The 11196-nt window shown below is 40.2% G+C and overlaps 1 protein-coding gene across 1 annotated transcript; it reads left to right on the forward strand.

Annotated features, from left to right (window-relative positions):
• Positions 1 to 7422: 7422 nt before the first annotated feature.
• On the forward strand, positions 7423 to 10798 carry pthlhb (parathyroid hormone-like hormone b). Its single transcript, XM_032578940.1, has 3 exons — positions 7423 to 7908; positions 8060 to 8180; positions 8744 to 10798. Exons 2-3 carry the CDS (start codon positions 8077 to 8079, stop codon positions 9132 to 9134), a joined length of 495 nt encoding a protein of 164 aa, XP_032434831.1. The 5' UTR covers positions 7423 to 7908; positions 8060 to 8076; the 3' UTR covers positions 9135 to 10798.
• The last annotated feature ends 398 nt before the right edge of the window (positions 10799 to 11196 follow it).

Consider the following 11196-nt stretch of genomic DNA (forward strand, 5'->3'; position numbering starts at 1 on the left):
ACCCCCGCCAGCACCACTGCAGCTGCCAAGAGAGAAATGCTAATGCGCTGGGCACCTTCCGAGGCCAGGTCAAAGACTGAAGCTGTTGACTTATTTTTTGCGTTTGGAATCAATCAGAAATACTTTCTAGGACAGTTTTTTTAATTTTTTAATTTTTTTAAATCACAAGCACACAAACAATTCAGCTTTTACTTGGAAACTGAAGTGTAAAAAGCACCACAGGTCAGATGAGCCTAGCCGTGCCAGGGAGGAATCATTTCATCTTAGAAATACATTTTACAGGCAAACCGTCCAGTGGCAAATATTTCCTGTCTGAAAAATAATGATTTAACGTACCTGCACTCTAGACTGAGTCCGGACAACACGCTTTTGTCCTCGCAGGACCTCCCCGACTTGCTGTCTCCAGGAGCCTGACATTTATGGCGAACATAAAAACAATATGTAGTTGTAAATATGAAATCAGCCCTGCGAAGCACTACCTGAGGAGGATTACCATAAATCAAGCAGCTGAAACAGAAACAGACAAATCTTACAGCTCCGTTCGGATCAAATAAATGTGCGGCACAGGAGGCCATGTTTGGTTAACCCTGAGCAGGAATTAGGTAATGTTCAGGATGTATGCCTCTTAAGTGGTGAAGTGGCGACCCTTCTCTGACACTCTGACTAAACACTCCATTGTGCATTGTCGGACAAAACCTAAAAATGTGCATTTCGAGTTGGAGTTTTTCCACTGAAGTGTGTAATGCAAGCAACAACTGTGAAGTAGTTTGATGTGTTACGTTTAACTCTGTTGAAGTCATGGTTTGGGTCTAAATTCTCTTTCTTAGGACAAAATGTTTTTTCCTTTAATATCATTATTTGATTGTATTTTCAGAGGAGTACCAGCAATATTTCTACGTATGTATTTTTGCTTCGTTTTTAGTGGCACAATGACATTTTTAATCTTAATTACTCAATTAGTTTCTATGGAAACTATATTAATTTAGATTTCACCGCCACCCATTTGATTTCCCATGAGGTTTGCAGCTCTATTTTACACAGCACCATTTGTAGTGCTCGGTAATAGTCAAGCCAAATCCACATTTTATTCATTCCACATTCAACTGATAAATTAAATCTTTCTGGATAATTTATTTCTTACTAGCTTGCTGCGAATTCGATTAAAAAGGATCAAAATTAAAGGGACTGATCAGAAGATTTTTAGTGAGTTTATATTAAGAGGTAACCAGGAGTTCATAACTTTTGTGCAGTAAATGATTCTCTTGTCGCCACTTTATTTAAATCCAGACTAAATGGTCCCTAAAGCTGAAGCGAACAGCTCGTCTGAGTGGACTTTTACTGTTTTAAAGCAGTTCCAGTTTCCACATTATTTTTTAATCCAACTGGCCTGAAATAGAAAAAAAGTTTAACTTCATACTAGTTAGAAATTTGCATAGCAAAAACAACATAACTATTTAGTTTCATAGTCACATCGGAAATCCTGTTGAACAATAATTGATGACCTCATTTTGACCTCTTCACTCAGGGCATGATGAACAAACTTTGTCATTTTTCTGCCACTTAAAAGCAACCATAAGTTATTATGCTGTGGTTGAAAACCACCCACTAACCTAACCCCAGCCTTAAAAAGTAAAACTGTCTTTTTATGGACTGCATGAAACCTGGCTATAAAAAATGACCAAGAAACCACTGACTCAAAAGAAAACCAGTTGGATCAACTCAACGCTCTGGTCTGTTGAACATTTATTTGAAAGAAGCCCAGCCTGAGAAGCAGAGCTGCTGAAAACAGCCAAACCTGGAAGAGGTAAGGGAGGCTAAAGAGCTTTCCTCACATGACGGTTATGATTAGTAGGCGTGAATGAGCTGCAGAAGACTCTCCAAAAAAAAAAAAAAAATGCTCACAATAAAACATTTTAAAGCGTGCTTTAAATGAACTATCTGAAATGGTCCGTACAGTAACGCGTGTTAAGAAGCCATTAAGAAGGAAAAGCAGCTCTGCAAATGTAATTTTTCAAGTGAGGTTTTCCAGGATAACAAACTTTAGGTTCTCATATGAGGAATTCAAAGCCATGAATGCACCATAAAAGGGACAAAATATACTTTAAAACCTCAAATATTTGAAAAAAAAGAAAAGAAATAAGAATGACATTTAGTTGTCTCAGTTTGAAACGCTACCATACTCAACCTGTTTGAAGACGTCTCGGATTAGGTTAAAGTGAAAACCTAGCGCATGTTGTTGTTGTGTAATAACGTCACTAGGAAAGAGAAAAGTTTTAACCAATACATCATGCATACATAAATTGCATGCTGAATAAATGTAACAGAAGTAGGAACTGTTGCAGTTGCCCAAGCCAGAGTTTATGACATAATAGGGTGGGTCTTTTCAGGGAACGAGGACAACACCTCTAAAAATAGGTTTGAAACGCTCTACGTGAAATAAATGTTTCTCTTGATGCCGAGTGCATGGCCCTGTTGTTTGGAGAACAAGGGTGCAAATACTTAGAAACCTACCTGGGTGGGTGGGCGTGCTTCGAGTGTTGGACGTGTGAACGTGGAGTTGGTGCGGTGCAAGAGAGGGATGAAAAACGAACAGGAATACTGTTCTGTGTTGAGAGTGCAATTTAGCATGAATCAAAAGCAGCTTTCCTGGCTCCTTTTCCACGGGCTTCAGTCTGCCAGGAAATGGGATTTTTTTTTTTTTTTGCAGGTAAAGTCTTTGCAGAAAGGAATCAGATGAGGTATTTTTTTCCCCCCACGAAACGGTAAAGTGTTGGGGCTGACTCTCTGGAAACAGAAGAAAGTTTGATTTTGGAGAGAGCGCGGGGGTCCCACAGCTCCAAAACCTTCCTGGACTTAGGGCTGAACTGAATGATTACTGCTTGTAAAACATTCAGTTTTCTATTAAATACCACCAACCCAACTTGCCCAACTATGCAACTAATCATCGCCACACAAAGAGATATTTTACAGATTTTAGTCAGGAAGGTAAATAAATCCAGAGAGTTTCTGCATACAACCGACTGAGGATTTGAAATAGATTGATTGGGTTCATACTTGTTACATCATAAAAGTAATAACAAAAAAAAAAAAATTCATTATTTCTCCTGTTCGCCAGAGTTACATCATATAAATTGAAGGACATATATCATAACTTTCTCCAGCCTTTTCCTCCCAATTTTTCAAATCTCCACATCCATTGTTGCCTCATAAGGTGATCACTTGCATATTTTTTTTCCCCGTGTAAAAATAAGGACAAACTCTGCAAACATCACAAAACCTTTGCAGGATATTGCAAAAGTAAAGATGTTACGAAATATTTACAAGTTCACAAAAAAAGAAACGTTTAAGAAAAACAAGTTTTTGCCTATCTGCGGGTAAAGCTGCAATTATCAACTTTTACAAAAAAAAGTTTTTTCTTTCACATTTGCTAAAAATGTTATCATTGTCAAGACAGTGTAATATGAGACAGATAATTTGTGAAAAGATTAGTCTCTTCCATCTTCTCCCTGAAGTATTATTGCCATCTGAAGAAATGCACCAAAAACATCCAATCATAGCCAAGGAGGAGGGTCTTGGCGCTGTCAATCAACCTCATGTGCTCAATGTGCTAATGGTGGAGAAACGACTTACTGTTACTGGAAAACCATTGATCAGTGGCCATGCTAACTAGCCTCAAAACAGGCTGTGCTAGCTGCAGCATAGGGGGGAAAGTGAGAGGGAGGTATAACCAGCACCACACGGAGAGTGATTGACAGCGCTAAGACCCGCCTCCTGTCTCTGATTGGTTGTTTCTAGTTAGCTCTGGGGACACTGGGAGAAGCCAGAGGAGCTCGATTTTTTTCACAGATGTCTCATACTGTCAAAATGTAGTGACAGTTTCAACAAATATGTAAAAAAATATATATTTTTTTAAATAAAAGTTACTGCAGCTTTAGTGGCTGAACACATGAGATGGGTTGCCAAAAGTTTCTCTTTCACTTGAGTTTGTTGCTAGAAAGTTGTTTTTTTTCTGGCAACCATGCCCAATTAAAATTTCTTACTAATTGCAAGTTTGTTGGATAAGACATGGGAAAAATCAAGAACCAGCTGCAAATATCAAACCAACCAAGGCAAAATTATGTAATTTTGTTCTTTAGCTCTCAGATAAAGAAATAAAGTCTGTGTTCTTGGGGAGCTCTTGTTGGCCCTGTGTTTCCTTACCTACTCATTAATCATGGCAGTCTCCTTTGAGTTTACATAATGCAGAGAAAGACTTTGCAAGTTCAACCCACTGGTACTCAGATTGCCGGCTATGTCACACAGACACTGTGAAAAATAAATCCCCACTGCAGCAAAATATCATGAGAAGTGCTTCGAAAGAGCAGTAATTTATTGAATTTAATAAAGATAAAGTCATTTGTGGACATGCACAGTCATATTGTACTGACAGAGCTCACATAAAGGCAAAATAAAAGACCAGAATAAGACACCCAGTTTTATTATCTGGGAAACTTCACGCTTGGTCGTCTTTATGAACCAGATCTTGGTCCCTGCTCGAGTAATTTGATCATAGGTGAGGCACGAACCGTGTCGCGCCTCGTGCCTCAGCCTTGGCCATCACTCCACTTGCTTCATAACCCTTCGACAAAAAGTGTTTTAAACAACTTTATTGGGCAAATTTTAACATGTTTTTTTTTTTTTACATAACCATTTTATTAAATTACCCATTTTTCCTCCCAAGTCGGACTGTTAGGAAATGTAATAAGCATCTCTAATAAGCAGCTGGATATTTTCCTGCTAAAAATGTATTTTTATTTTGTCAAGAAACAAATTTGTTTTCTATCTCAGACAATTTGTAGTCAAGCAGTCAACACATTGTCATTATCAGAGAAGAGCATATTTATTTTAGAAGATGTGGTCCCAAACGTTCTTTTTTAAATTTTTTTTACGTGGTTTTAAGCCATCTTCTTACAAGTCAAAATATTGACTAAAATGACCATTTGACATGACCGTAAAGTGAGATTAAAGGAAAACAGACCACCAACGTTATCTCAGTCCACCAAGAACGCAGGTTCCCACCGACGAAGGAACAGTCACATAAAACCATGTAATCCTTGCACCATCTTTATGAACCATACAGACGTTAAAGGAAACATAAAAGGATCACTGAAATCTCTGGGTTTTAACACAGTACGCTCTGTTGCCGAAGGAGAACTGGTCAAAACCCAGGAATGATTCATGGCAACGTTTAAACGGATTGCACCAGACATAAACTGAACCGAAGCAACAGCGAAGGACTCCTGGTAATTCTGCGCACACCCACACTAAATCCGATTTTCACTGTTAACTTTCATTTGTTTCCAATTACAGTATGCAATAATTACTTTGAAAGCTTGAAGGAACTGCAGAACAAACTGTACCAAATAAGAATTTATGGGACCAAGCTTTCCAGCTGCGTGATGATGAAAAAAAAGAACATAGGAATGCAGTAAAATCTCTGTGAAAATGTAATTTTGTGGTATCTATAGCTCTTTTTTTGTCCAGGAAACGCAAAACAAGGAGTACACAACTGTTGTTCAACTGTTCATTTTGCGCATTTTGAAACACATTGTCTTGAAAAGCGTTTTGACCCCATCACAACTATAGTTGCCGTCAGAAGTCACCAGGTGTGTCTAACTTAATCTCAGAATAATTACAGCCGTTCTTTGACGTCCTCAGAGGGGTTTTTTTGGGAACAGTGGTGAGCAAACAGCATCACGAAGGCCTAGAAACACACCAAAAGGTCAGGCATAAATATATCTAGAAGCATGAAGCAGGGTTAGGTTGTAAAACAATATCCAAAGCTTTGAGTATCTCCTGGAGCTCTCTTCAATCCGTCATCTGAAAATAGAAATAGTAAGGCACAACTGCAAACGTACGAAGACCGATCACAGAATTAGACAGGCTGGACACGGTGAGAATTAGACAAGAGAAGCAGCACAGAGGTTCATGGTGATCAGATTGTCACAAGCCGAATGGGAAAACTCCCCCAAAACCAAAAACAAATGTACGTTGGTTTGTCCAAAAGTCTAGGTTTTATGGAAATGTGACAAAAAGAAAACCATTGTTAAAAGAAAAACGTAAAACATCCAGTTTGCAGTCCATCACAAAGAGGACACAAAGGAAAAAGCTTTGTTCAGTTGAGGACAACATTGATTTTTTCTTTTGGTACATGCAAGATGATACATGTTCCAACAAAAAAAAAAAAATACAGAAAAGACACTTCAAACCACCCCAGAAGAACCATCCCCATGGTGACCCATGGTGGTAGCACCATCATGCTGTGGGGATGCTGTCCTGACTTGACTTTAAGGCAGGAGGCTGAGGTTGAGATGAGACTTAAAATCAATCATTCTAACCCTACCAATAAACAGCAGTAACAACTAGTCAATGAAAGAGACCAACAGGAAAAGAAAACAACACGTCTACAGCGCCGGAGGAGACCAGTGGAGATTTTCATTTAACCTTGGCTTCTTCCGGCAGAAGCCTTTTAGGGTTACACATTTTAAACTAAGAATTATAACCACGCAAGAAAAGGCAACAGCTCATGACACAACCTTGCCACTGACCTTGCAAACATCATTGGAAAATCCCTCATTTTTTAATCCACGCTGTAGTTTTTTCCTGCCGATAAAGTGTAATAAATGTAAAGCTGTGTAACATCTCACATGCAGTTGTAGCTTGCACTGCAGTACTTGAATATTTCTTCCCATGGGCAGCTCCAACACTAACCTTTGGAGTATTTTCACGTCACTTTGTCACAGAGTTAATTATTTTTACAAGACTTGATTCCCTATCCAAACAGCGAATCTGGGAGTAAACAGAGCCGCCATAAAACGACGCACTCTTCTCTCTGCATTAGGTGAATATGTGAGCCCCCCCACCCGCATCAGAAGCCACAGTGACCATTCGGTGGTGAGTTGGTTTGCCGAGGCAGAACGGCGGTGAACTGAACGGTCTGCAGCGAGAGGCTGTGGGTTGGATTTCTTTGAGGTTATGGTCATTCTCCCCTGGGAGAGTGGTTAGGCCGAGGTGTTTACCTTGGAGGAACCCTGCCCCTCGCCTTCAACCGTTCACTCTCCACTTGGTTAGCGTATGGTTACCCCTATACACTAATGTTTTTTTTTTTTTTTTACAAAGGATTCACCACTGCATGCTTTATTTATGACCTTTTCTTGTTGGGGTGTGTGTAAAAGTGTTTGATATTATTAAAATAACATTTGCTAAAGAGTTTCTCTTTCTTTCTCTGTGTGTGGTGGTCCTTCGGGCGTCTTTCCATGTCACAGCAGGTGTGTGGGGGTGTGTGGGCATGTGTGTGGGTGTGTGTGTGTGTGAAGGGTAAGGGGGGAGGGACAGAGGTGAGGGGTTGGAAGGTTGGGGAGGGTGCACAGACTGGATCGAGGCTGAGGTGGCTGCATCTTCACCTAAAGCGGAGTTTAACTTTCACTCAGCTCCTCTCACACACACAGGCTCCCTCACTGCGCAGGACTGAGATGTTTGCTTTCTCGGCTCGGGCCACCAGAGATGATGATGATGATGATGCTGCTGCTTCAGAGTAACTCTTCATAGAGCTTGCTGGAGAACAGGGTAGCGTTGCAACGCCGCAGCTAATGGGGCTGCTGCTGCTGCTGCTGTGCTTTCTATCTTTGTCCCTCTTTTAATTTGGACACTGGGGAGAAATAAATAGCTCCACACACACTGTTGGGAGGCAAATGAATGGAGGAGACTCCTGGGGAATTTCCCGAGGCTGACGTTACACCAAAAGAGATACTAGATGGACCAAAAAATGCATATGGCAGGATAATTTCAAATGTTTTCGAACATATTTTTCTCTGGAGTTTAACTTCTTAACCTTTGACGTTTTTCGTGGAATTTAACTGGAAAGGTTGTGTAAGTTCAGTTTTTTTCCCAATCTATTCATTTATTTGTTTTACTAAACATTAGAAATCAGTAGATAGCAGTAAATCTTAAAATCTAAAAAATGAATAAGATATGTTTTATTTATTTATTCAGTAACTCATAACGTGATTTTGTTCTTCAGATTTCTTTGGATCAAGCATGTTTGCTTTAGTGCTGCTTCACCAGTGGAGTCTGGCTGTGTTTTTGCTCTGCTTCCCAGTGACTTTTGAAGGGAGAACAGCTGATGTGCTCATTAACAGAACGTAAGTAATATTTTACAGTTTACAACTGAATGCATAAACTTTAGGATTAACATAAAAATACCCTTGTGCCGAAATGCATCAAAAAATTCAACAAATTTTATTTAGAAAGTGCAGAACCATTTTACATGGACATAATAAAGTAAGAAACATGTGTGTGTGTGTGTGGGCATGTGGGTGTGTGTGTGTGTGTGTGTGTGTGAGTGGGGTTCTTTCTCTTAGGCTGGTCTTAAAGTCAGAGTAGTGACAGGTCTCAGACATGTTTGTGCTGCCACCTACTGTACTGAGGTTTCCTGAATCCTGACCATAAATTTTAGCTGCCTCACATAAACTCAACACTGCAGAGTGAAAAGACCCCAAGTGCTACAGGAAAAACTAAGAATTGTTGTTCTAAATATTTAAGATATGCCAAATAAACATTTGATAAACATAGGAATGTCAAAAAAGGCTAAAAAAAATAGCACATATTGTCAGTAGATTATACTGAAGCCCCAAACATCAAAATTAAGCTTGTTTTCAACACTTTCTCTCTGTTTTTAACAAACCCTCTTTTCTGCTACTGTCAGGAGAAGGTCAGTGAGCCACGCCCAGCTGCTGCATGACAAGAGCCGCTCCATCCAGGAGTACAGGCGCCGCACGTGGCTACAGGAGCTGCTGGAGGAGGTGCACACGGCCGGGGAGCATGTTCCACCTGCGCAGAGCCGGACCCAGAGCCAAGTGTTCAGTGGGAGCAGCCTACAACAGAAGCCCCAGGGGGCCAGCAAGGACCTCCTAGAGAGGGTAAACCTGGACGGGGCGGTTCCCCACCTCACCCAGGAGACCAACAAAGCCGCGGCCTACAAGGAGCACGACCTTAAAGTTGCCACCAAGAGGAAAAAAAAGGTCCGGTTAGGGCGACGGAGAGAGAACGAAAAGAAGAGGAGAAGAGCCCGTGCCGCCATTGGGAAGGGGCCGTGAAGAGACAAAGGACCCCATCTATAGAAACCCGGGACGTTTTTTTTTTTGTTTTTTTTTTAATGGTACTGCACTAAGACACTGACACAGACTGATCCCTGACAGACTGTTTCTGGAGTCAGGGTTGTGCTTGTATGATAAACTGTTTTTTGCATACTTCCTGGAGTTTCAACATGAAATCTTAGGTTCATATTTATTAGGAAGATCGTCCCACCTCTGTAACTTGGTCGTCCTTGGGACGTCTTTTTGTATACATTGTAATCTATAACCAAACGTGTACACAGGCCGAGCAGACGAGGAAATGCTTATTTTCCATTTGCGTAAGAACCTAAAAGGAACAAGAAATCCGACAAACTGCTCAGGTCATACAGTCATGTTAAAAAGAAAGTACACCCTCTTCCAATGTCATAAATTAATGCTCTGAGCTTAATCGGCTTTTAAAAGTACTTCTCTCTAACCTCAGGTGTATAAAAACCCTCAACAGATTTCAGCATGTCATTAATCATTAAACAAAAATGAGGTCAATATGGCTGAAAGTCATTACAGCCTATCACTCAATAATTTGCTGAGCCACCATTAGCTGGATGTAGTCACTCACATCAATGTGGATCCCTTTTCTGCCCCACTCCTTTCTATACAGCATTGTTTCATTGTTTCAATGTGATTCTAGATGAGTTAAATGTCAGTAATATGGCTTCAGAACAGCCTCATGAAAACATTCACGTGCAGACTAGCTCATGTTTGACTGAAAGGCTCAAAGGTGAGTCCGGGTCCTCTGGTTGACAAGCAAGCCCAGATCATCAGCCCTCCACCGCCGTGTCTGAAAGTCGGGCTGATGCGTTGATGTGATGGTTTTGTCTCTCACCAAACCTGGTCAAGTCAAGTTTTCAGTCTTGAGGTTCACACAGATGCATTATTGCAAACCTGGCAGTATTTTGTGACGTAACAGCACTTTTCCGGCAAACCTCAATAATAAGCTCACACTTCTACGTCCTTTTCTGCTTGTACTGTCATAAACTTTTACATTTACAGGCCTGTAGAGTATGAGATGTATCTTTATGGATTCTTTGGCATTTATTTGAGCATTGCACATTGGTGGAAGGTCCTCTCCTGGGGAGATTGTCAACTGTCTTAAATATTTTTCACTGAGAAATAAACAACTCAATGTAGACTGAGAGGCATCAGCAGCAGGTTTTTCTCCCTGACGCTATGGCAACAAAGATCTTACACCTGTCAGTGGTTATTCAATCAAGCCGTTTCAATTTGCAGAGGGTTAACTTTCTTTTTGCCTGACTGTGCCTCTGTTCAAAGGGTTCAGCCATAATTTATTTCACTTTGAAAGTCTATATTTATTTTGTGAATGTATCACAGTGCTGCTGATTTAATTCCATTATGCACTTTAGTTACATACATTGTGGTTGAATTTTAGCGTAGCGACTGTTGTCGATGGTACTGCTTTCCTTCCTCACCTCAGATCCCTTATGGACTCATAACTTATCAGAGGCATCGTCAGAAAAACGCTTCTGTTGAATTAAGTTACAGTTTGTTTGTTTTGCTTAGAATAAATAAGCCAAAGCTCAACCCAGCTTCGTTGTTCTGGACTTGCACTGAGGGAATGCTGTACATGTTTCCAGTTAATCAAACATTAAAACGGTAGCTTTTAGGTACCTTTTGATTCGTGTTGTCTTTATTGACCTTGTTGCCAGATACACACCTATTCGTGTTGCCAGATATGGTCAATTCAAGTGATTTTACAGTTCTGGACAGTAGTCAGGCTTGGGTTTGGCTTGATAAAGTTGATCTCAGCTTTTGTAAAAGACGTGGTCAATCACAGTTAATTCATGGCCTAAAACGGGATAACTCCTTTAAGTGACATTTCCATTTAAAAATGCCACTTTGTCGTTCTGTTCATCTTTGCATGTCATTGAAATAAATTCATTAGTTGATCTTAAACAACAAGGCAAAACCAGCAGAATGTAGTTTTATGATGCTGCAGCTCCCTGGGAAGACTAAAAATAAACATTGATCTGAATTATGACGTATTTTCAGCTTCTTTAAAAAACAT

This window comes from Xiphophorus hellerii, chromosome 2 (genome assembly GCF_003331165.1).
Source record: "Xiphophorus hellerii strain 12219 chromosome 2, Xiphophorus_hellerii-4.1, whole genome shotgun sequence".
NCBI lineage: Eukaryota > Metazoa > Chordata > Actinopteri > Cyprinodontiformes > Poeciliidae > Xiphophorus > Xiphophorus hellerii.